General features: G+C 38.0%; 1 protein-coding gene across 7 annotated transcripts in view; it reads right to left on the bottom strand.

Moving 5' to 3' along the window:
* Window positions 1-8,180: 8,180 nt before the first annotated feature.
* Window positions 8,181-27,736, bottom strand: part of LOC134530599 (tudor domain-containing 6-like) — a 229,928-nt gene continuing 210,372 nt past the window's right edge. For 6 of the 7 annotated variants that reach the window (XM_063365580.1, XM_063365575.1, XM_063365577.1 and 3 more), the window contains 4 exons: window positions 24,277-24,504; window positions 23,445-23,615; window positions 22,340-22,501; window positions 8,181-15,578 (listed from right to left, as the gene is read on the bottom strand). In XM_063365580.1, coding sequence (XP_063221650.1) covers window positions 15,571-15,578; window positions 22,340-22,501; window positions 23,445-23,615; window positions 24,277-24,504 — 569 coding nt within the window. In that variant the 3' untranslated portion in view covers window positions 8,181-15,570. The remainder of the gene's footprint in view (window positions 15,579-22,339; window positions 22,502-23,444; window positions 23,616-24,276; window positions 24,505-27,736) is intronic. The other variant, XM_063365578.1, reaches the window with a different exon arrangement.

The raw sequence follows: 27,736 nt of genomic DNA, 5'->3' as shown, positions 1-27,736 counted from the left end.
GGTTCAGGTGGACCCCTGAGGCCGACCATGCCCTAGACACCGTCAAGCGCCTATTCAGGGAGTGCCACACCCTTGCCCGCCTGCAACCTGCAGAGCACATCTATCTCCAGACTGACGCCAGCCAGAAGGGCATGGGCGCGGTTTTGTACCAGCTGGGTCCCGACGGGGAGCGGCGCGTCGTGGAGTACGCCAGTGCCAAGTTTGGGCCGGGGGCATGCCGCTACCACGTAAATGAGCAAGAGTGTTTGGTGGTCGTGTGGGCTGTGGGGAGGTACCGACACCACCTGGAGGGCAGGCCATTCACCCTCAGGACAGACAGCCAATGCCTCAAGTGGCTGGACTCGGTACAGGGGCGCAAATCCAAATTCACCCTATGGGCACTCAACCTATAGACGTTCGACTTTTACGTAGAACACGTGCCGGGTCGGGAAAACCAGCTGGCAGACGAGCTATCACGTCACCCCGACCTGGGCACCGAATTCGAAGACGAGGGCACTTGGGAGGGGTTGTTGCCACCACTGGGGAACCCCCCAGAACACCTCGAAGGGAGAGAACCGCCACCCTGTACCCCACCCAACCCGCCACGAGACCGGAAATCGACAGGCCCGACATCCTGGCCAGTCCCGTCCAGGTCGTGCGTCGCGCGCCTCGGGCCGACGCGGCGGTGCGTGCCGATGTGGCCGCATGCAGGGCGGGGCACCGTATCTTCCAGCGGTGTCTGGAGGGGGAGTTGCAGACACGCGCCCCAGGCGACCTGGCGGACCCACGTGCCCGCCACCGCCCGTCCGGCCATGCTGCATTTCTTCCACGACCACAACTTGGCCGGGCACCCGGGGGTGGAACAGACGCAGGAGGCGCTATGCCACACTTTCCACTGGCCAGGCATAGCTCGTGATGCACGCGATTACGTGAGGGCATGCCAGTTGTGCCAGCATCGCAAGGCCCGGAGGGCCGACGGAGTCGAGCAGCAACAACACCGCAGACCACACGAGCCCTTCCATACCCTGGCCCTGGACGTAATGGAGCCCTACCCGTGGACACCCATGGGGAAGTACTTCCTCGTGGTCGTCACCGACCTCTTTACGCGCTGGGTGGAAGCGTTTCCGGTGTCCAATGTCCAGGCCAGGACAATCACCAGCTTGCTCGAAGGCGAGGTCTACTCGCGCTACAGATTCCCGAAGGTCCTCATAACAGACAACGGGAGCCAGTTTATGGGCAGTCGGTGGCGAGCCGACTGCCATAACTGGGGCATCACCCACCACACCACGCCCACGTACCACCCCCGCGCAAACCCCACGGAGAGGAGAAATCAAGAAATAAATGCCCAACTCCGGCTGCGTCTGGGGGATGACCACACTAAGTGGGACGTCCACCTGCCCAAAATCTTGTACTGCCTGCGGCTGTGCACAAACGCCGTCACCGGACACTCCCCCGCGGAGCTAGTGCAGGGGCAGAACCTGGCACTCCCGGGGGAATGCCACGTAGCAAACACAGCCACGGAGGATTTGTGGGGGAATGAGCTACGGCCACAAATCGAGGCCATGCGAGAGCAGGCGCGAGCAAACCAGGCTCAATTCCTCACGCACAAGACACCTCCAACCACACACGCACCAGCCCCCCTCATCCCAGGGCAGTGGGTTTACGTTCGTCAGCACCACCTCTCGGCAGGGGCCAGGAATTTCTGCGGCAGGCTGGCCCCCAAGTGGTCACCGCCGCGGCAGATCCTCTGGAAAACAGGGCCCTCCACCTACGCCGTCCGTACTCCGAGCGGCCGTCCGGCCAAAGTACACCGGGACGACCTACGAGTGGTCACTACAACCCCGAATCCGCCACCAGCCCCCAATCCCAGACTCAACGAGGACTTGACCAGGGGCGCAGGATCCCCTACGCCAGGCATCGATGTTTGGAAGAGTGATACATCGCCGATGCATTGACGAAAAAGTCCAAAAACATCAACATCGTTCATCATTAAAATTACCCTAGTTTTTTATATTTTTGCTATCATTTCATGAATATTTATTGAATATATAAAAAAAATTACGTTACGATATTCAGTTTTTAAGATACAATTTTTTTAACTGTCTATACTTACTATAAAAACCTACATTTTAAAGTAGGTATCAAAAACATTGTAAATACTGAACTATTTGGTTATTTCAGTATCAATTTTTTCCAGTACCGTACTTTAAGATGTGTAAAATAATCTGGAAAAAATAAATACCGTTAAAAAATTTGTTTACATAAGAATTTTCTTTTAAATTTTGAAAAATATAGGGAAAAAGTAGCGAGACTTTATGGACAATTTCATAGCTTGTTAATTAATGTTACATTTTAAACCTGCACATATACTTCATGTTCTTTCCCTATTTTTTTCAATTGCTTTTAATACATGTTTTTGTTATGCATGAGACACGACTGTAAATGGGTTGTGGATATTGTGGTCAGGAACCTGTAGTAGGTATGGTTTTTGGGTACATACTATTATTTAAATCATTTTGGCATGTTTTTCCTGATATTTAAAAACATTGATGTATCGGTTGTCAGAACGATGTTTTTTGACATCGATGCTTTTATGTTTGAACATCGATGTTCGTGATATCGATGTTTTTAAGAGCAATGTTGCATCCCTAAGATGTTTAATTATTTTCATGGAACTTTTGCCGTCGCCCGGGTTCTCGTGTTCGAGACTCGGCGGTGTTCCTAGCGGGAAGGCTGTTCTGTTGCGGGGAAACGTGTCTGGGAGGGCGCCAGGCTAACGCGGTGGTTAGCCACGAGGTGGGTCGTGAGGTTCGAAGGCCCCTGCGTGGCCCACCAGGAACTGCGGCGGTGGTGATGAAGCTAGGGATCCCTAATGCTTGTTGCCCCACTGGCCCTACACAGCATAGGATTGGTGAGGTTTTAGAAATAATGTACACGATTTTGCAGTCGTTCACACGTCTCGCACAGAGGGTGCGGAGTGGGCTTTAATTACGTTGGTAAACTACACGGCACTTACAGTCACACGAATTCCCTAATACAAAATACACTGTCCATTACACACTATGCGCTCTGACGCGCCGTCACTGACATTATGCCCTCACGCCAGTTACAGCTGAGGGAGAGTGTTCGATTAGAGTCGGCTAATCCCGTAATTGGTAAGCTGCGACGCGCGGGCCCACCTGTGCGGACCGTGGCTCGCTATTAAATTAAGAACACGTCTACGCTTTGATGTAGCTAGTGCCTGTGCACTAAGCAATTAAGTAAAGTTCTGTGGTGGCGGGAGTCGGCCCGTGCCGTATATTGCACGGCCCCACGTAATGCGTTGTGTGGGGCGTGTTAAATTGACGCTGCTGGGTTAGGCCCTATAGCGGAAAAGGACCGGGCGCACACGGGGAGTATTTAAGAAAAGGTTTCGATTGTGACTATAATTACCAGATTGAAGTTCGATGAATGCGAAAGATGATGGCTCCCCGTGGGACGTGCGTCCGTCCCGGTCCGCGAGTCGCGCTGTACTGGCGTCTGGCCCTGACGCGAGGGGAGGGGTGAGCTCCCTGTCGCGTCAGAGTTTCCAAAGTTCCGTTATTCGTAAAAATCTATATAATTAACTAAATTTAAGTGGCTCTAAATTCACATAATAAAACATAATGATTAATTTAATATCTATATATGTTTTAGAAATGACATTTAATGAGTTTGTTTAAAATAAGTTTGAATATTAGAGTCAAGCTGGAGACGGTCTGTTTCTTGATAACTACTCCAGTGGCGAATGATAATGCTAATTTGGGGCGGTTTGAGTTACGTCACATATTTCACTACTGAATTTAGGCTGAAGGCCACAAGGGTTGCACTCACAGCTGTTTTAGTAGAAAGCTACACGTGAGTGACCCGGGCACTCCTACGTCGCACTTGTGTTGCATGATGTTACTAATTCAATGTGGCGGGTTCGTTAATGTTTGGTGAATTTACTGTATACCTGGCTTGGTTTGTCTTGCCAATTAATGAAGGGCGTTGAAATACCTAAGTACCGCGGCGCTCGCCTGACTCGGGTGGGCCATGGCTAGGGGCGCGTTCCGTTAGCGGGGTTGGATACTGGCGGTTGCAGGTCGGGCTTTAGGGTGGCCTTCGGTCGGACGACGTCACTTTAATATTTAATAAGTCAAAAGCATGGTTAATCAATAAATACAGTGCGAGGTTAATTAACTTCCCATGGACACTAACTTGCACATTTTACATCAAAACTCAATGTATGACTTAAGAACAGAGCACTTACATTTCATTTTGTGCTGCATATAAGCTATCATTTTAATTTGATTTGGTCCCTTTAGAGAAAGCTTGAATTCAGTGTGAATAAATCCAAGTCACTTGTAGCAAATAGTATAGATATATATTTATATATTTTATTATTTTTACGATAATGGAGATTAACCTAATAAATGCCAAATTGGACAATGACAATTATTGCAAAAACCTGTATTATGTAAACACTTTTTTAATATTTTTATTTTTGTGTTACATATAACATCATGCACTTTCAAACAATATTTTATTTACAAATAATATTTTACACAATCTAAATTCCATAACAAATAATATTTAATGGAAGCTGTTTCACAACACATAGGCATTATTTTCACTTTCAAAATATACACTAAAATGCAACAAAAAATTACCCTTACAATTAATATTCATGTCATTAAACTGAACTAAAAATAAAACAATGATGATGCCAAATAAATGAATTCCTTCTATTCATAAGACTAGCAGCGGCTGGTGTTGAAGAGCACAAGTGAATGTGAACATCCAAATTATTAAAATAATAGGATTAAAAATGTTGATAGTGTGTTTTCAATCTGCAGCGCTATTGTAATTTTCAATGTGCGACTGCCACACTAAGTTACGTGAAGCCACAACAATGAACTCTGCTCAACCAGTTTTATAAAATGAGAAATATTCAGTAAAATACATATGGCATGTGAAGTTATCTTATTTTGAGAAGACTGCATTAACTTAAAAAAACTTTGTACACCCAAAGAAAAAGATTTGGATCTATATGGAACTACTGATTTATCATTTTCTCATGTTATGTGTTCTTTTTATGAACATTATTTACACTGGGTATAGAATACTGTACTCCAATGTTTTATGTACATAGCTCAGATAATGTAACACCAATATCAGTGTGCGCGCTTATAACCAACCGTATTTCAGGGTTACTATGTTGACTAGTGGCTAACAGCTGTTTGGGGAGTCACAATATCCAATAACTAGAGACCAGATTTTATGTATTTTTAAGGCCAATTTTTTTTCAAAATAAAAGATTTTGGTGTTATTGTTTTTATAAAATAGTTTATCATTAAATAAATATGACATATGTGGTACATAATACTTAATTCATCAAAATAGTGTAATTCTGATTGTGATATATGATACATTTTACAATAAATAATTTGCAATATGCATGTCTAGGACAGAATTATTCGGAGCACAGAATAAAAAGGGCAAGCATTTATATGTTTGAACAATGTGCCAACATCAGGATGTACCAACAACCAAATCAGTAAAATTATATATATATATATATATATATATATATATATATATATATATATATATATATATATATATATATATATATATATATATATATACACACACACACACACACACACACATATACATACACACACACAGAGAGAGAGAGAGAGAGAGGGTGTATCAAAATTCATGTTACAATGCTTGAGGGTAGAAATCTCTTATTATTATCAACCATTTTTGCCAATAAACATGTTGCCGGAAATGCGTAGTTAAGCCCCTGTAGCTCCAGAAATAGTCAGTGTAGGCAACCCGTTGGGCTTTGTGCGAGACAGATGATGCTGTGGTGAATTACGTGTTTATGATGCCGGGCAGTGCTCGAGAGGACTGTACGATGTCAAATGCTGACCCCTGCCCCTTTTTACTTCCATTGGTGGCGCCCTCACCGCTTTTCTACTGTTCGTGCCGTGTCATAGCACTGCGCAGCGTGACATCGCAGTGTCGTAGTGTGTTTTGAAATCACTGGTGGTCTGTTGTTGACTGTTCTGTCATACAAGCAAACTCGTGGTGTCATTTCTTTCATTGTGGTTCTGAAAAGGGCGACGTTTTAGTGGAGCTCAATGGAGTACACGTTTAGTGAGTACACGGACATGCTGCTTGTTTACGGGGGAGCTAGACAAAATGGACGAGCCGCCCGTCGTCTGTATGAAGAACGATATCCGGGTCGTAGGATTCCAGCTCACACCATGTTTGCAAGACTTACTCAGCGAATGCGTGATACTGGTACATGTGCCGTCACAAGACCAAATGCTGGTGCTCCACGAAGGGTTCGTACTCCCAATTTTGAAGAAGATGTACTTCAGAGATTTGAGGAGAGTCCGGATACAATCACAAGGGCAGAAGGTTCCGATATGGACGCTGACATAATGGCTGTTTGGCAAGTTCTTCATGAGCAACTCTTGTACCCGTACCACCTTCAAAAAGTGCAACGGGTCCGGCGGACTATCCTCTTCGCATGACCTTTTCTCGTTGGTACATTCGAAGAGTATTGAGGAACCCCGAGTTAGCGGTTTTATTCAGCGATGAAGCCAAGTTCACTCAAGATGCTATTCTTAATTTGCAGAACAGTCATGTTTGGAATGATGTCAATCTGCATGCAACGTGTGTTACAGCTCTCCAGGAACGTTTTTCAGTTAACGTGTGGGCCGGTATTGTTGAAGGCGTACTCATCGGGCCTTTTTTTCTTCCGCCACGACTACCGGGGCCGGATACCTCCACTTCCTTCAGAACGAACTACCAGGTCTTCTTGAAGAGGTTCCATTGCATGTCCGACATGTGATGTGGTACCAACATGACGGGGCACCACCTCATTTTTCCCTGCAAGTGCAAGAGTATTTAAACCAAACATTTCCAAACCGATGGATTGGACGAGCGGGCCCTGTCGCATGGCCGCCAAGGTCACTGGACCTAACCTCGTTAGATTTCTTTCAGTGGGGTTACGTAAAAGGGCTTATCTACGCTACGCCAGTAGAAACAGTAGAAGAGCTTACACATTGTATCATTGAAGCATTCAAAATCATAAGGTCGACTCCACACATGCTCCAGAGTATCCGTGAAAACTTGATTCGCCGTTGCCACCTCTGTGTCACTCAAGGTGGGCGTGTTTTTGAGCCGTTGCTTTAGGCTGTCACGTTGTTAAAACGTATGCAACAATTTCAATGTTGTGAAACAAAGCCGAAGCTGTGATTGATTTCAGAGTGAAATTAAAATCTGTGCCGCGATTAAAAAGGTTATTTCTCTACTCGAACGCCCGCACATCCACAACATAACACTCTACAACGGGTTGCCTACGCTGACTCTTTCTGGGGCTACAGGGGCTTAACTACGCGTTTCCGGCAACATGTTTATTGGCAAAAATGGTTGCAAATAATAAGAGCTTTCTACCCTCAAGCATTGTAACATGAATTTTAATACATCCTGTGTATATGTATATGTATGTATGTATGTGTGTGTGTATGTGTGTATATATATATATATATATATATCCCTTTCTTTCTGTTGACATATTTTGGTATAAACTGCATGCTAATTTATTGACATTCTTTGAATTTAATATATTAAAGAAAACATTTTTTACTATTTAAGTTAAACATGGTTAAAGTGATGAGTAATTTAATGATTTTAGATGTATTTGGTGCTATAAGATGTCATAACTTATATTTTGGTGTTATAGGGTGTATGGACATGGTTTTCGGTGTTATCGAAGTTTTATTGCTATCCACCATAAAATCTTGTCCCTACCACTAGCTTTATGTAGTCAGGGCCCCCAAGTACAATAATCAGTCTAAGAAGATGCTGCAACTTTTTATCAGTTTGTAAAATGATTTTACATTATCTTTTATAGATACTTAAATTTATCTATACTGCAAGATTGTTTTTGGTACAGAAAAAATTATTTACTTATTATTTTTATCATAGAGTACAAAATATGAACACTATTCTTTTGAATTTACCAACTTCTAGTGCATTAGACCACCAATGATTAATATGACATTTTAAAAAAACTGAAAATAAATGGTCAGATTATTCTATCCATAACAAAATATACCCAATTAAATGAATATCTTATTTCTTACAAAAAAAAGGTATAACAATAACTAACTTAAGTACCAGAAAATAACTTTTCTTTAAATAACATCAGGAAATACACATACTCTAATTTCATAAAACATGATCAATTACTCTTCTACATTTTTCATGAAAGTAATTTTACCAATTACAGTTAAACCTCAATTTAACATTATTTCTAAACATACATGTAACACAAAAACATGCTCATACAAAATATAAAGAAAAATGCACAGAACATTCTAACATTCAATTGAACATTATCAACATCATAAGTGAAAAACTTAATTTGATATTTAGGCACGAAATAAGCCAATAAACAGAAATATTTTTTAAAGGTACGTGCAAAATTACAGTGCACACAATGGCGGATAGCAACTTAAATATGTGCACGGTATGCGGAAAGAAAGTAAAAAATACTGAACCAGCTGTCCAGGGAGGACGTGGTTCAGTCATGATCTGGGGTTGCATGTCATCAGAAGGTATTGGAATATTAAGATTCATTGATGGGACAATGGATTCGCAAAAATACATAGAAACTATGCAGGAGAATATGATTCCATCTGCCCAAAAGCTTCACGGTGGGTATTTCATTTTCCAACAAGATATGTAATGCTCCATGTCACAAATCTGCAGCAACAATAGAATGGTTTGAAGAAAAAGGGATTTCACTGTTGGACTGGCCTGCTAGAAGTCCGGATTTAAACACAATAAAAAATTTATGGAATGTCATAGGTCTTCGGGTTGCTGCTCGCAAGCCAAGGAGTATCCATGAACTTCGAGAGAAGATATCAGAGGTTTGGAACGAAATTACACCTCAGGAGTGCAAGAAATTGGTCCAGAGCATGCGTATTAAACGTGTCCGAATGTGCTTAAAAAACAAGGGAGGTCCTGTTGATTATTAAATAGACGATACAGTAATACCTCAGTGACAATTAAAATTTAATTTTAAGTTGTAGCAAATGATATGAGAATTTTAATTCCCTTAGCCAATTTTATGTTAACTCCATATATTTTACTAATGTTCCCTCAAAATCTGTATAAATACTATAAATAATCTTTTAAATGTTGGATTATAGGTAATATTTCAAGTGTGGGATTTAATTTTTAATTTTTTTTACCAAATGATTTTTCAATTTCAACTCTTATTGCATGTAACGGGTAAAAGCCAAAATATTAGCTGTTGATCGTTTCGAAAATAATAAATATATATTCAAATAGTTAACTTACATTTATATATACCATTTAAGCAATTATTGTATTAATACTAGAATTATTTTGTTCTCAGTAACAAAAAAAAACCAAAGTTAAAGGTGGTCTTAAACTTTTGTTAGGCACTGTACTATTTATGTAACGAAACATTACCAACAAATTACACAACCTCCCTCATAGATCCCATTTACTGCAATAATCATGAAATGTTATATAATATGGCAATTATTGATAGCTCATTATCAGATCACAAATTAATATTAGTAGATTTTACAAGGGAAATACCAACCTATAAAGCAAAATCAAAGCACTTGATTAAGAGTAGGACCTGCAAAATTAACTATAATAAGCTTAATATACTTATGGAAAATCCAATTATCCTCAGGGGAAATGATCCTGATGACCAATATAATAAATTAGTGAATCATATTAATGAATATAAGAATATAGTAAAAAGTACACATAGTAGTAAATCAACAAAGGGACTAATGTATCCCTGGATGACAAAAGAGTTACAGCACCTAATTATTTGCAAAGAAAGGCTCTGGGCAAAAACTAAAAGGATTTATGTTAATAATCAAACCACATTTCTCTATAAAGTGTATTGTAATAAAGTAAAAAGTCTAAAATGTAAATTAAAATCAGAATATTACACCAAAAAAAAATTGAAGAAAGAAGCTATAAAATAAATGGAGGGAGATAGATAAAATAATATCTAATTATAAAAGTATTAAGAACCAGGAAATAAATCTTGCTATTAACAATACAATTCTAACTAATAAAGATACAGCTGAGGTTTTCAATGACTACTTTGTTAATGTAGCAGTTGATATTGCCTCAGCTATAAAAACCATAAAAATACAAAGTAGGCCCACTGAACCAACAACTATTACAAACCAGAACTCTGATTTAGATTTACATGAAATAATGTCAACTAATGATGCGGAAGTAAATAAAATTATAAATGAGCTTAAGCCAAAAGACACACCAGATTGTGATGGGATAAGTAGGTACATAATATACTTATCAAAAAATGTAAAAATATTATCAACCTTTCATTCTCCACTGGTATAGTACCAACAAAATTCTAATTGGCGTGTGTAGTACCCATTTACAAGGTGGGAAGTAAAAGTGACCCTGGCAATTATAGACCCATTTCTATACTATCACCAGTTAGTAAAATAATTGAAAAAATTGTCAAGAACAGACTTATCGCATTCCTTAACAAAAATAAATATTTCTATACTCATCAATAAGGTTTTCTTTAAAAAAAAAAAATAAAAAAAAATTAGTTGACATCATTAACTTACAAAAAGCCATAGACAAAAAAAACAGGCAGCAGGACTGTTTCTAGACTTGAAAAAGGCCTTTGACACTGTGGATCTTGAATTGCTTATAAAGAAATTCCAACTTGCCGGTATAACCAATAAAGCACTTATGTGGCTTCAAACTTATCTGGAAAACAGAGAACAATATGTTGACTGCAATAATCATCTTAGTAAGGCCAAACCAATTAAAATTGGGGTACCTCAGGGATCAGTACTAGGACCAATTATTTTTATTATGTTTATTAATGATATCGGGAAACTTCCAGTGAAGGGAAAAATGTCCATATTTGCAGATGATACAAGTATCTTTTATACTGCAGAGCCTGATGTAGATATAAAACAAATTATACAATATAATCTGAATATTTTGCAGGAAAACAAGTTAACAGTGAATACTAACATAACAAACTATATGATTTTTAATGAAGTAAGTAACAAAGATATAAAAAATAACATAAATATAACTTATAATGACTGCATACTTGAACAAGTATCATCAACATTTCTTGGACTGGTCATTGATTCCAAACTCACATGGGAGAAACATATTAGTAAAAATAAGGGCAAAATAACACCAATTATTGGAATAATGCACAGGTTAAGAGGCAAGATATCTCCAAAGTTACTGAAAGCTATTTATAGCTCCCTCATATAATCACAACTTAGATACATGTTAGTAATCTGGGGGTGGTGCAACAAAATAAATCTGCATGAGTTGGAAGTATTGCAAAATAGAGCTATTAGGATTTTGTATGGGTATGACTACCTTACTCCAACAATCAAACTTTATAGCGAAACTGACATACTGCAGCTAAAAGACCTCCGAAAATACTCATCTATTATTATCCTATATAAACATTTTAATGGTCTTACGTCATTAAATACACTGTTCACGCTGAATTCGGAGGTACATAACTATCAAATGAGAGGAGAGAGTAAATTACATATAGTGCAATGTAATACATCATCTTTTGGTACTAATAGTGTCAGAAACAACCTAGTTAAGATTTATAATGAAGTATCTAAAAGCTTCAATAAAAAAAACATCATATGCCTCAGTTTAAAAAAAAAAAAGAGATCATCTACTTGCTGTAAACATTAACGGCAATAGTGACTAATGATTAAGATAAAAAACAAAAACTTAAGAATTAATTAGTTTAATAATAATAAAATATAAAAAAAGACAGAGAAAGGGTTCTATTAATAATTAATATTTTTGAGTATGATATGTGTTATTTCTATTGTAACTTCTTATGACTATTACCGCTAAATATTACTTTAAATTTTATGAAACCCTGAAAATGTTTGTAATAATCATAGATATTACTGTTATTAGTATTTTACATGTGTGGTAAAACGTAATAATGTATGTGTATAGGCTATTTTGATATTGATAACCATACGGATACATGTGTATGTTGTTGTTGTTGTTGTTGTTGTATATACATTGTACATTGTATGTATAGTCCCCCAGCATGAGCTTTCAGCTCTTTGGGACAAGTTGCAATTTAAAAAAATAATTGGTCACAAATTTTTAAAATTGTAAGCTTCTCAAATGAAATCAACAATAAATTTTTAATGCTTTACCCACAAAAAGAACCAATAATGATTTCAATTTAAAAAAATAAAAAATAAAAATAACACCACAAGTGTGTAGCAACACTGCCTGACAGAAAAAGGCTTTATCTTGCTTGGATTAAATACTTCAGTCAATAATGACAACGTATTGAAACACTATGTAAATGTTTCACTGATAACTTTGTTAGAAAACTTTCCACTCAAATTTTGTGTAGCAACTATAAAGTGAAAAATTAATTTTTAAAAACTTTGAATATCAAAAAGGTAAATAAAAATTACACCTTGTTTACAGTTCATTCCTTTGTGCCCAACTTAAAATTCCCAACTAACACACAAAATCTGTTGTGGTGTAACACTATGTCCTTAACAACACTGGCCAAAACTCATACGAGTGGGGCATTCTGAATACATAATCAAGTTTTGACTGGAGCAAAACTCTCTGCTGAGCCACATTGGGGAGAAACATTGACTAAATCACCAGCGTTTTGACAAAGCTGGAAAGCTTCCTTTGTTCCTGCAAAATGATCAAGTTTTGACTGGAGCAAAACTCTCTGCTGAGCCACATTGGGGAGGAACATTGACTGAATCACCAGCGCTTTGACAACGCTGGAAAACTTCCATCATTCCTGCTGAATGATCAAGTTTTGATTGGAGTTGAACATGCTACCGAGCCAGACAGTACGTGTTCACGACACTGGAGAGAAGCCACTGCTTGCAACTTGTTCAACTTAACAGGATCACTCTGCATTCTTCCAACGCCTGAAGCTACACAGAGAGTTGAATACTCTCGAGAAAACCGCCAGGCATACCATCTAACGCAGGCCCGCTGCATGCCATACGTGAAAGTTTGCTGTCTCTATGGGTAACAGAAAGATTTCATCCACTACAGATATTCCTGCTTTGAGCAATGTCAAAAAAAAAAAAAAAACCACAACTTAATCACTTGCTCATGTCCATTGTATTGCTGAGTAGACAAAGAACACTTCTACCGCTTTTTAATAACATATTAAATTCACACCTTCACTCTCAACATATGTAACTGAAATCCACCAAAATGAGTCAATGACTGCACATAAATGACTTTTAAAATTATTAGAAACAATAATTTAAAGTAAAAACTGTTTCATAATCTTCACAACCAAGAACTATTTATATTTTAATTATTTATACATAATTTTCCCATTAAAATGCTGAAAGTATTTAAGTACACCAGCCCCTCGAAGTAACGCTGTTCGATTAGCGCTGTTTTGAAGTAACGACGCCAATTAATTAGGGCATGATTTGAAGTAGTGCGGTCATATATTCGAAGTAGCGCTCTTTCTCGTCCACATAATTAATTTTATTTTCATACGTGCACAATGTAACAAACAAAATGCAACAAATTAAAAATAAGACAGCACTTGTGTAACATAATCATTATGACGAATCAAAAAAAGATATTACTTTTTTATGTCATAGTTATTCGCTTCCATCACATATTTTTAAAGCCTAATTAAAATTGCACAGTAAATAATATTTCGTAAATACATTTTCCGACGCCTACGTGTGTGTTTAGCTAATGTTTATACATACTACGCCGTCTTGCAACTCAGTAGCAGCTCTAGTGGGAAATGCCAGAAGCTTTAGAGGCTAGTTCACATCTTGCATGACAGACTGCACTGACTCCTAGTCCTTTTATACCCTTATTTACGCTATTGTTTTAAGATAGCATTTTGTTAATAGTAAACGTAAAATTTATTCTTCTATATTCTTAAACATTAAAACAGAGCTTATATGTTAAAAATACTATTATTTTTAACTAAAAATGTGACATATACACATGCTTCGTAAGGAAATATGAGGTTAGTAGGCTATGTACAGTTCATTATGCCGCCTGTTATTTAAATATAGTATTATTTTAGGTTATTTGAACTTTAAGTGCAATTTATACATTTATATTTTTCTTAAATTGTATTTAGATGTGTTAACAGTATGTAAATACGTATATTTAAACGAAATAAATGTCATATAAGGAATAGTAAACAAACGGATTTCAGTGGCTGGAGAACCAATTATTATGAATAACATGCACTCTTATGGCAAAAACGTATTTGATTAGCGCTCTATTTTCCTGGAACGAATTAGAGCGTTACTTCGAGGGGCTGGTGTACACTATAATCTAATGCTAAAACATATTTTTTGGACACTACTATATAACATATACAGTAAGTCTTTGAATACTAAAATAATAAACTTCAAACATATGCCCAACACTTTTTTGTTTTTTGTTTTTTGCTGCTTTGGATATTATGGCTCTAAGTTAAAGCATCAAGTTCAGCCTAGCTGTTGACAAAGTTCGCGTAGAAGTTAGAATGTACTGTACAAATATTTCATGAAAGAAATTATGAGTAGAGGCTGGAAAAATTAGCATCTAATATTGTCATTAGCAGTTTCATGAAACACATTTTAAACTTAATATTAATGTTCTAGATGGTTTAAGTAAATATATAAGCATAAAAATACTTAAGAATAACACTTATATTTGGTTTGTATTGGGGGGGAAAAAATGGACAAAAATTGAATTGCTTTTTTTTACTTCAAAATTGGTATTGAAATACGCTAACAGGCATTATATATCATCAAGCATTCTACACTGCCGAACAGTGTGGGAAAATACCATAGTAAAAACAATGAAATTCCTTGAATATGTGATCCCAGTTTATAAAAGCATGTATCACTGTTACACGGAAGCACATAAATTGCAATTCAGAAAAAAAATTGAATAGAAAATCATTACTGAACAATTGCAACATGGAAAAAGTGATAATGACAAACAGATAAGTCTAAAAGTGACAAATTTATGTAAAGAAATTGAATTATATATACCTGTATGTGGCAGACAATCCACAAAGTACGTACAATAGATAGTAAAAATTTATTTATTTAACTGAGAAGTGCATGAGGTTTTAAAATGTGTAAAAAAAACAGGGTTGTTCCATCAAAAGTCTGCAAAGATGCATTTTGAAACATGATTTTGAAAAGGATTTTATTAAAATTAAAGCAGTTTTATAATAAATTAATGAAGGTGTGTTTAACAAATGAACAAAATTTAAATATATTTTTGCTAAAGATAGTATATATCTTAAAAATGAGAGGGGAAAAAATTTAAAAACAAACTTGCAAAAAAAATATCAAAGGTGGAAATTTGCCAAATAAAATTGCATCTATTGCAATTTGTGAATTTTTCCAGCCCCTAATCTGGACCTAAAATAAAAAAAAGTTACAAGATGTTTCTGTATAAGATGACAATGCAGTTCTTCAGAAGCATGTAGAATCAAATTCCTGGAAATAAAAAACACACGTAAGTTGTTTTCATGTTTTCATTTAGAGAGATATTGACATCTACGAACCTAATGCTGGAAGAGCTAAATGGGTTCTCTAAATACAGTACACTATTCAGGAAGCATGTTATGAAAACTGGTGCAGCCACAGAGACAGCCCAAGAGCATTGTGAGAGTGGCGATGGAGGAAAATATCAGCCTTACATATGCAGTCTGGATTGCCTGCCTTTATCAGACGATGACAAGTTCTAAACCTTGCCCCATGACAAAACACTGCAAACCACAGATGGTGATGAAAGTGGTGAGAAGAGAAAGCATAATTAGCCACCACGCACGGGCAGTGATTGAACAATAGAAACTATGTGCTCTCTGCAACAAAAGCGTAGTTAGTATAGTGCAATCAAGTGACACAATTTGTTTTAGGAAGTATGGCTTGCCTTCAAGAATCTTTTGATTCCCCAGGCTGGCTTCCGTAACAAACTAAAAATCAATCACTTGCACACAACAGAGATATTTCTTCTGCAATTTCCTTCATGTAACTTCAAGTCAAATACATACTACTGTGTTTTCTTGCATAATTGTCGCACATTTTGTTCTAAAAATAAGTTTGAAAAGTAGGGGTGCGACGATTATATGGGGGAAAAAAAAGGTAAAGTTATTCATAAAAACAAAACCCGTTCATGGAAAGTAAGTTTATTTAAAAAAAAAGATGGAGTATACAAGAGCATGCCAAACAATTTATATTAATAATTCATTAAAAAAACACCTTTCTTCAACTTTAAATAGAAAAAAAAAAAAAACTGTAACACGAATGCAACCCACTTGAATCTGTGACGTGAACCAACGTGTAACTAGCCGTCTTTTCACAGACGAGAGAGCCAAACGCCCGATCGTGCATCTTCGGGTTTTTTTTTTTGGTTCATTGTAACTCATGATAACTAATGGTCAATTAGGTTAGGTTAGCTACATTATAAATACTTTAAAACATTGTGGACGGTTGATTTGGTTAGGATAGCTACATTAAAGATACTGTGAAATCATGTAAACAGTTTCCTAGCATGAACTTCGGGGAACTTCTGGTGTGGCTCTCTCGTCTGTGAAATGAAGGCTTCCCTAACTATTGCCGTAGTACACATTTACCACGAAAGAAAGCGGGCCATCAAATGTAGTTAACTGGACTCTCGACAGAGAGCGCACGTTGCATGCAATCGGCAAGATATCGATATTCAACTACGTGCGCGCGCTCTATACAGGAAGCAACATAACCAAACACGAATGATGCCAACTATTCTCCGTTCACTCTTACCTGAGTTTTGGAATAAATAAAGCCTCTTGTAAACAAAGATTTTCATTGGCTCCCGGCCGCCGCGCACATTATTCGTGCGCAAGAAATAGTCCCTTGGTTACGTACCATTCGTAAGTATTTTTACACTGCCATTTTTATAACAATTGTTGTTATATAGCATTATAGCGTTTCACCATTAATATCCAATACAGTTTAATGGGTCAGCAATTATTTACTTACAATTATGTTAGCAGACGCCGTGTGTACAATGTACAGTTGATGCCCGGCGCAACAGTTGTATTTCGGATTCACGCGCGCACGGTTTGTTATGGCTGACGCCGGACCGAGTTTTGTAAAGCACAGAACGGGAAAGCCTTTGAAAAGTGCACAGAAAACTATTGTTTTGAATGATTTTAAAACATTTCAGACAAATATCCGGATTGTTGTGTGAACGATATCGCGATAGTGATGTGCGAGTCTCGGCATCATCGAGAACGAGTCGAGACAGAAATTTTCTCGATCTCGTCTCGAGATAATTTTTTTGCCTCGGAATTTTCGAGAATTTTGTAAACAAGAAATAGGTTAGGTAATATAATATATTGAGGCAGCATTTTGCGTTGCGTGTTGAAATAATTAACATATCTTCAACGTAACGTAGATCGAATAAAATAAAATATACTTGTTACGATAGTATACACGATAAATTATTAAAAAGTTAAAAACGAACAACTTCCGTTCATAAGTCACTACATGAAACGGTAAACGTAAACAATGAATTGTGCTGTGGTTATCACATTAAACTACAGAAGAAAATATTTATTTTCCGTTAATAAAACCAACATTAAAGTTAAAAATAAATCATTTTCGGTATCAATATCAAGTATCAACGTAAAACGGTACGGTAAAAAATAAAATATAAACATGACTGCAGAATTCTTCCGCGATTGCATTTTGTTTTATGGCCTTAGGTTATACACACGGCCAGCAGTATATAACAAGCAACATGATGTTTAAATTGCGGTCCGTATCGATAGTGACATATCGATAGTGGTGAATGTTCAGACTTTCATGATCAAGTATTGTCCATGGCTCAAGGAAACTGTATAGCAGCCTATGGAGTCAATAACGTATGTTTACATACGACAGTAGGCAAATAAACTGTTACGTGAGTGTAAAGGTAAAGTTGTAATTGCAAACCGAAAACAAGTAAAGTTGAGTGCGATGGAGGAAAGTGTTAGTGTTGTGGATAAAAAAGAACGGAAAATGGCCACAATATGGAACTTTTATTTAAAAAAGAAAGAAGGTGGCGAATGTAAATTGTGTAAAAACATTATTAAAACGCCTTCATGCTCGACAAGTGGACTTTTGCGGCACTTGAAACAACATCCAGCCGCTGAAAAAGAATTCAACAAAATAACTGCTGAAGAAAAGAAGACTTCTAGTCGACAACTTTCAATGTTTGAGTGTGTTGCAAAAAAACAGAAGCTTTGCATCAGCGATGTGAGGAAAAATCAAATAGACAAAAAAATTGCAATCATGATGGCTTGTGATTTTCAACCTTACAGCATGGTGGATGACCATGGCTTCAGAGGTCTAATCAACGAATTAGAACCTAGCTACGAGATTCCTTCGCGAACAACATTTTCAAGGACGGTTATACCACAGTTGTATCAAGAGGAAAGAACCAAACTGGCTGATGAAATTAGTACAGATGCCATCAATGGTCTGGAGTCGCTTTCTTTCACTACCGATACATGGTCATCTAGGAGACATGAAAGCTACATTTCGCTTACAGGCCATTACCTAACAGAAGAGTTCAAATTAAAATTCCATATTCTTGGCAATTACCACTTTCCAGGCTCACATACTGCAGATGCAGTACATGCAAAGCTTGTAGGGGCAATGGAAGAATGGAATTTGCCAACTGATCAAGTCCCAGTTTATGTCATAACAGACAATGCAAAAAACCTTAAATGTGCCATAAGGAAAACCTTATTTCATCATGTTCAGTGTTTTGCACATACACTACAGTTGGCACTGCATGATGCAAAAAATGAACATGATATTACAGCACTTTTGGCAAAAGGACGAGCTATTGTTGGCCATTATTGACACAGTAATGTTGCTCGTGAGAGGCTGCATGCACTTCAAGTGAAGCTAAACAAACCTGTTCACGAGCTACTGCCAATGGTGCCAACTAGATGGAATAGTGAATACACCATGCTGTCACGTCTTGTTGAGCAGCAGGTGCCCATTTCTGCTGATTTAGGAGAGAGCATGGCAGTGGAGAACTTCACCTCTAGTGAGTGGAAACTAGCTGCTAGCATTGCACATATTTTGCAACCAATAGATGAGGCCACAACCGAGTTATGTTACTCAAAGTTCCCAACACTGTCATCAAAAATCCCATTGATATATGGAATTGAAACAATGCTTACAAACTATGTCCAAACAGACCAATGCAAATCTGGTACTGCATTTGCTAAATCACTGCAAAGAGGTTTAAAATCAAGATTTCCTTCATATTCTTGTGTGAAAGATGATCTTCTTTCAATGGCGCTTGACCCTAGATTCAAGACTGTGATATTGCAAGACCATGAAAAGTTGTTGTGCACGAAATACATCACTTCACATCAGCAACCTGAAAATGATTATCGTCCTGAACCAGAACTGGAGCAGGTGAGTGAAGCTGAAGAGACTTGCTCACTGTGGTCAAGTTTTGAAGTGTTGAAGAAGACATCACAATCATCAGTTAGGACTAAATCATCAAGTCTGGAGGAAGAACTAAAAATATATTTACGTGAAGATGTAATTCCAAGGAACGGTGACCCACTTACCTGGTGGAAAAACAACAAGATACGCTTTCCAGCTCTGGCTAAAGTAGCAAGAAGGTATCTGGCAATACCAGCTACACAAGTTGAAAGCGAACGACTATTTAGTACTGCTGGAAACACTGTGAGCATTAGGCGTGAAAATTTGTTGGCTGAAAATGTTGAAAAGCTGGTGTTTTTAAATAGCCGCTTTAGACCTTAAATTAGGCTAGCCACTAGAGTGTTCTTTCTTTGTAAACTAATGTTTCATTCATCGTCTTTTGTGGATACTTGATAAAATTATTGAATAATTATGTATGTTTGTCAGATTATTGAGTTTTACTTTTTTGGATCATATTATCCTGTTAACTAAAGTACAGATTTCTCGATCTCGACTCGATTCTCGAGAATTTTTAAATTGCTTTCTCGATCTCGTCTCGAATTCAAAAAAGTCTTTCTCGCACATGCCTATATCGTGAGTTTAACTGCGGAATTTATCGGTGTTTTGAAGAGCAGTGTGCTTCGTGCAAGGAAAGAATTACAAGACACTAGGACATTAACAACTCCCAGGAAGAAAAGGAAACGTGAGTATCCTGTTATCAAAACTTGTGATGTTTTTGTGAAGACGGCTATTAGGCGTAAAGTGCATAGTTTCTTCTTCGCAAATGAACCAACTATGCTGAACAAAGTGCTACGGTGTGTTAACGACGACCCTGAACTTCCTAATTTCAGACGAACAACATTTTATAAACAGTTAAAACTTATCTGTTTTCAGTACGTAAAGAGAAGCAAAAAAAATGTCATAATTGATAGGGACGACATTTCACTATGGCAAAGAAATTATTTAAGCAATATCCATGGTTACCAACAACAAGGATGCAAAATATACTATTTAGATGAAACGTGGGTTAATGAAGGGCTACAAACAAGTCTTGGAAAGATTCTACAGTTAAGAAGAAGAGAGAAGCTTTTCTCTCAGGACTGTCTACAGGACTAAAAAATATAACAGGTAAGGGGAAGCGCCTTATATTGCTTCATATTGGTAGCGAAAGTGGTTTTGTGGAAAAGGGTGAGTTAATTTTCAGTCAAAGAAATCCGGCGGTTATCATGAAAAGATGAATGGTGATGTTTTCCGGGATTGGTTTGAAAAAACATTGCCAAAATTAGAACAGAACAATGTTGTTGTTATAGACAATGCGTCCTATCACAGTGTAAAGTGTGATCGTGTGCCAAATCATTCGTGGAGAAAACAAAATATTATCGAGTGGTTACAGTCAAAAAATTTATCTTTCAGTGCAATGTCTATGAAAGTGGAGTTGCTGAATTTAGTTCATACAGTACGTTCATCTTTTACTGCATATGTGATTGACAACATCGCCAAGAAAGCGGGGCACACTGTACTTAGGCTACTACCGGATCATTGCAACTTGAATCCAATCAAACTCGTGTGGAGTCAGATTAAAGATTACGTGTCATGTAATAACAAAACATTCAAGCTAAGCGAGGTACGTGATTTGGTAGCCACAGCTTTGTCTCAGATTACTCCAGAGAAGTGGAACGACTGTATTTGTCACATAATGAAGAGGAAAGAATGTGGGAATTGGACGTATCAGTGATATTGTCGTTGACAGTGTTATAGTTCCTCTCGGTGACAGTGACGACAGTAGTGACGAAGATAGTGGTGGTAGGTCTGATTCAAGTCTGGAAGGGATAGCACCACTGCCAGATAGTGATTAGGTGAGTACCAAATCGTGACACTATCATATTGTAGTCTTACGTTACGGTGCTATTTTATTGATTAAACATTGTCTGCTTTTGTGTCCTGAACGGTAACGGCACCATTTTCCTGTTATATTACTTCTCAGTTATTTTAATAGCACCGACTGTACTGAAGTGTGTGTGTTGTAACTAGTGCTTGGCGCGCAAGTTGAATTCAGCCAATCACTTGCTGACGCGGCGCAGTGATACGACAGTATTTGTTTATTTCAAAACTCAGCTAAGAGTGAACGGAGAATAGCGTTGGCTACATGTTCATAAGCGGTACACCGCGGCGACACAGACAATCAAATAAAGGAAATAACATTTAAAAAGTCTTTAAAAGAAAATTTACACGTCAGACAACTTCGTATTTCCGTTAATTAAATAAGTAAGTGGCAATGTCCGAATAAATATTAGATTTCTACTTTAAAATACATTGTTTTATACGGAAGAGATATCTACACCGGTACACCGCGGCGATGCAGACGATCAGATAAAGATAATAACGTTCAAAAACCTCTTTAAAAAAATATTTACACGTCAGATGACTTCGTATTTCGATTAATTAAATAAGTAAGTGATAATTTCCGAATAAATATTACATTTCTACTTTAAAATACATCGTTTTATACGGAAAAGATACCTACACAAAACGCTCGGCATTTAATAGTGGGACCAAAAACATCATTCAATGTTTACGGGAGAAGTTTTTTTATCCCAATTTTGACGGCCAAAAATATAGGTGCGACAATTATGCGATAAAAGAGGGTAAGTCTAAAATAAACTGTCTTGTCAAACAATAAAGCAACAAAATATTGTTTCTAGGGTTTCATTAGCAAAAAAATTTACATCACTGAGTTAAAGTGCAAAGTAAAAAAATAACATGCTTTTAGTGTGTCGCATAGTTACCTTCAACATAAATACCTTCAGCTTGTAATGCTGCTGTAACCAGCCCAATTTCTACCTCATAATGAGTAGGCAAATGTTTAGTAATCTTGATGTCATAGAGCTTACTAGTCAAAATTTTTTCCTTTACTATCTTTTCCACAAGCTTGTTTCTTTCACCAACACCTGGGAGAAAAACAATGATTGAAAATTCACAAGAGGCTGGCAAACTCAAGTTGTGATTAAAATATGCTAACACTGACTTGCCAAGGGGAAGATTGATTTAAAACAATTTCTTGGACATAACACCATTGCTGGTGGTCTTGGATAAAACCTTAAAATGGAAAACTACAATTAATATAAAAACACTGAGAACAAGCCAAAACCAGCTGACGTCGAATGTTAAATGCCCAGTCAATACAGAGAATGAAAAAACATGGGGTGCACAATTCACTAACAATTTTATTGCACTGCAAATTATATCTACTGTTGTGTGAGTTTTCTCAATGATAGCTACTCCCTACACTTCTTACTATTATCAATTGCATGTGCCTCACGTTTTTTTTTGTTTGAAATCTTACAAGTTAATTCATAAGTGTTAGAAATCAACAATCACAAAATTTTAGGACAATCTCTTTGGGGTTATAAATCATTACAGGGCTATGATAAATTATTTTATACTTTTAAGTCCATTTTAAACTTTTAAAAATTTATATTATTTTAATTTAGTTATTATTAATTTTTTTATTAGTTAACTAATTTTTATATTATGAAAATGGTAACTTTTTCAAACTCAAAATTAGTAGCAGATTTATTTTTATTGTTACAAGTAGTTAGAACTGCTTATTACAAATTATTATATAGTAAATATATGTTTGTCATAATAAAGTGATTTGGTGGATTAAGTATTATTAAACATTTTTGTGTTATATTTGTTTAATAATATGCTACATTTATGAATAAAGAGAGTCCATAAAAAATAAAAACAATAAATCCGAAATATCCTGTTTTAAAAACAAAACTGGCCTAAAAACCAAACCATAAAATCTTGTCCTTACGGTAATATGTATAATACCTGCAATGTTAATCAGCTAAAACTCGCATTATTCAAATAAAATGAGTAAATTACCTTTAATGTTGCATTTCTCTACAAGCACTGGCAGTTTTATAAACTGGGGGTCCATCTTGCGAATGTCTGTAACTTCAACATCCTCAACATTCCCGTAGTCCACAAACATCAACTTCCTCGTACTAGCACCAGGAGCAGCTGACAGGCACACAGCTCTATACCACTGGCCATCTGCAACCAACGCACTGCGTCACCTATGCTGCTGCAACTAGCGACACACACTGATTCTCTTTTCCTGGTCGTTCGGTTGTCTTCCGCAATCAGCATCTCAACACGATCACATCCTGGACCCAGCAACAACTGGGTGCCAGCTCCAGTGGCGATGCTAACACACCCACAAGCCAAACCCACAGACACCCAAAGGGAGCACTAGCGGCAGACGAAGCAGAGTGAAAATACAAGCCATCATTATCAAACAACTCCACTGGAGGTAAGAACGACAATGTTGTTCATGCAGTTAAGACAGCCAGTATATATACACATTATTTTCACTCAAAACTCGACACACGTATTACAGCATTATTACAGCATGCTTTATAATCTTATTTAAACAACTACTTTTTTAATCCCAGTTTTGTTTTAACATTAATAGCATACATCAAAACTTCATTTGTTTACAGCAGATAATGTAGGCTAAGACTAAAATAAATTTGTGTCAAGAAAAGTCCTCGGCAAATAACAAAATTCTAAATATCATTAAAGAATCCAGACCTTGTGACCACACCATAAAACTACTTCACAAATCAAATTAGTTATTTTAGCTGGAGATTAATGATGCAATTGAATACCTAAACACTTATCACTTCCCTGCAAGGAAATAATCTCTACTGACCTGCATGAAACTTGGCAATGCACACTTCGTCCACCAGTGGATGATACGGTTCTGCGGGCAGTTTGGAGCAGTAATCATTTAAGGTAAATGTCAGGTTGTCTGTTGCCTCTACAGCACTTGTGTCAAAGGGGCAGGCCATTAAGCTCAGGTCTTTCAGGATGCTGAAGATTTGTAATTTTAGTTCACCAAGAGGAAATTTCCTGTGCTTCAGTGCAGATGACATGATACCTAAAGGGGAAAAAAAAAAATAATTTCACTTAAATTAAATACTAAAGAGAAGGACATAGGTAGGCTAATATTGAGGGTTAAAAATATGAATAAGAATGAGTATATATATAATATATATATTATATATATATATATATATATATATATATATATATATATATAGAGAGAGAGAGAGAGAGAGAGAGAGAGGGAGAGAGACAGAGAGGGAGACAGAGAGAGTTAGAGAAAGAGAGAGAGACAGAGAGAGACAGAGAGAGGGAGAGACAGAGAGAGAGAGAGACAAAGAGAGAGACGGAGAGAGACAGAGACAGAGAGAGACAGAGACAGAGAGAGAGAGAGAGAAAACAGGTCATAAAACACACATACTCTGCAAGTATGAACTGATGTTTTAAAAATGTAAACTAAGTGATTTTCAAATGTTCATAAATATAATTAAGTGGATTCAGCAATGCTTAAAAATATTTTATCACAATTGAATCATTTGCTTATAATAGACGTATACTGGCACAATATGTTATAACGGTTTGTTTAATGAAATAAAAAGATATTCTTTCTTTTTTATTTGGGAGTTTTATTGTCCTAACGACAAAACAACCGCATCTAATCACTTTCAATATTTTTTTCACTCATTCAATTCGTACATCGGCCTGTCGAGAAATTATCGCAGCTCGGACGACGAGGATTACCGAAAATTAACGTAGGTTAAGTCCTTCAGTAACATCTTACTGTAAGTACATAAAATCAGTACGGCCTCAAACGTGGCCGCACCCAGCGAAAGTGAATTTCGCCATGAGTCAAAACGCCGACGTCGGTAGCCGCAATTTCTAATTTAAAATGTCCAAAGAGTTCCAAAAACAACCAATTATTAAATTACTATCTTCGGCCTGGCTTGAGCTACGGACGTTAAATTTTCTATTCCACAATTATTACATAATTTGTGAGAAGCCACCGAACGCACCCTCGTTGTGCAGCGATCGCAGACGACTGGTGAGATAATGGCACTGTGTGGCAGGGAGGGCAGTCACATGACCTCGCCGAACAATCACACACACGCTTCATTCACACTACAAATCACAAGCCAATAGGAACACAGAACATATACACTGAAAACCATTTTCACACATAGAAACAGGGGATTCACTTTCTCCTTCTCTCTCCAACACCGTGGCAGAGTAGTTCTCCTCCAGTTCCCACGCAGTGACGAGATATCGTTACAGTCTCTCTCTTACTGGGGAATCACTGTTTCGTTCTCACTCGCACTTACAGGCCTCTTATGCCTCTCTCTTTCTACACTTCACCCCAGACACAGTCCCTTGTTCTAGAATCATTATGCGACATCTGAATTCTAATAAAAACGTACTATATAATTATAATACAATATTCAAATTTAAATAAATAATAGAAAAACTCATTACACATAATATTAGGTAAATATAAGTAGCAAAACAAAGTTAAAAGGATGACAGAAGAAACATGATCATTAAATTATTATAAATTCAGAATCAAATATACTGGCAACCTAACCCATTCTTAGTAACACTTTCATTAGTAGAAAAGGCTTGTATACTGCAATGCTACAATGTGTAGTATGATATCTAATTTATGAGGCAGATAAAGTTTTGAAAAATACTAAAAGTAACACACTATGACCAACATTACAGTACAACACCAAAAAACAATTTCTCTTTAATCAGACGAATTGGAAGCATACAGACTTTGCGGAGTACAGAGGCATGTAACAAGTCAATAATTGTGCTAGGGAATTCTCTCAGCGGTGGAAATAATCACGTAAAAGCTATGATAATGGTTAAAGTGTCGCATGCCCACACATCAATCAAAAGGCACTGACATCGGTTCCCTCTCTGTCCCGCCCTACCTATGCACAGGACCTTGCCGGGGCCTGGGAGCTGGCAAGCAGAACCAGAACCTCGGAAACAGTGGTGAGCCAAGCCGAGATGTGTCGACCTACGCCAAAGGCCTTCATCCCGATCCCTCCTTCGTGCTTGCCCTACGCATGCCCCCTCTGGCCAGGACAGTATACAAGGCCGTGACCAAGTAGCCACCAGCGGACTCTGGTGTGAGCATCGTTCCAGCGGGCTGTCAGCCAGAATGTTCCCACGTACTGAGATGCAGAAGGCTGGCAGTCTTGCAGGGTGGCGTAAGCATCTTGGGCGACTGTACAGCACTGACCATCTGCGACTGAGTGTGTCCCGTGGGTAGCAGATACGGGATCCCAGCTTGTTGGGGTAACTGTGAATATATTGAATAGCTATTCGTGGACCTACTGCAATCAAAGTGAAAGGCAGCCCGGATGAAGGTCGGCATGCAGCAGGAAGCAGTCCGTTGGTGGAGGCTCGCAGGGGATCTTGACGTGCACAAAGATGCTAAGTGTAGCGAACTGCAGCCTGGAGCTTGCTGACTGTGAAATGCTGCATGCACAACAAACTGAACAGCATTGAAACTCCAAATGGAAGGCAGCAGACAGCTTCGGTCGAGGCCACTGCAGTAAGAGGTGGCAGCTACAAGCGGCACACCTTAAACGGCCTTGCAAGATTTTCGGCGAAGGGGTAGGTTTTCTCCAGGGTTCGCCCCAGCTTGAAAGGAATCTTTTGTTGAGGGTAAGAATGAAAATGACATTGGAGCAATGACAGGCTGCCTGAAACGCCTGAGCCTGCAGTCCAGTCTACTGGCTTGGACTGTCCGCCCCTTCCTGCTGCTGCGAATATTGTCGTGCCAACGGGCAGGAATATTCGCAACAGCCTTGTGACTGGACAAACCAGCTTTGTTCATATCGCCGCCATCAACATGCTTTTCGCACAAAACTAACAACTTCCTACTTTATCCCTGTCCTGACCTGTAATTTATTGCAACTTATTGCAGTTTTAATCCCTGCACGTTCTATCACAAGGCTTTTCCCATTAACTTGCTCTATTCTACTGGCTTATCTATGCTTTTCAAATAGACTTTATAAATTTTGGTGCATGCCCTCGGTCTTAATTGCAGCCATGGTGCCAAACAGACCTGCTAGCAGCATCAATGCATGCAAACTCTTAACAATATACTCGTGACCGAGAGCCTATAGGGCTTGCCCTGAAACGCATCCATACTCCAACCGAATTTAGCTACTAACATGAATGCCAGAGAGCCCCTTCACAGAACTGTGAAGGGGCTCAGGCTGGCGTAGCAAGATTTGGGAGCTTGCAAAAAAAAATTAATAATAATTTCCACCAGA

Source organism: Bacillus rossius, chromosome 3, assembly GCF_032445375.1.
Source record: "Bacillus rossius redtenbacheri isolate Brsri chromosome 3, Brsri_v3, whole genome shotgun sequence".
Lineage (NCBI taxonomy): Eukaryota > Metazoa > Arthropoda > Insecta > Phasmatodea > Bacillidae > Bacillus > Bacillus rossius.
Note: the sequence above shows the minus strand (reverse complement) of the source record. Positions and strands in the feature narration are given on the sequence as shown.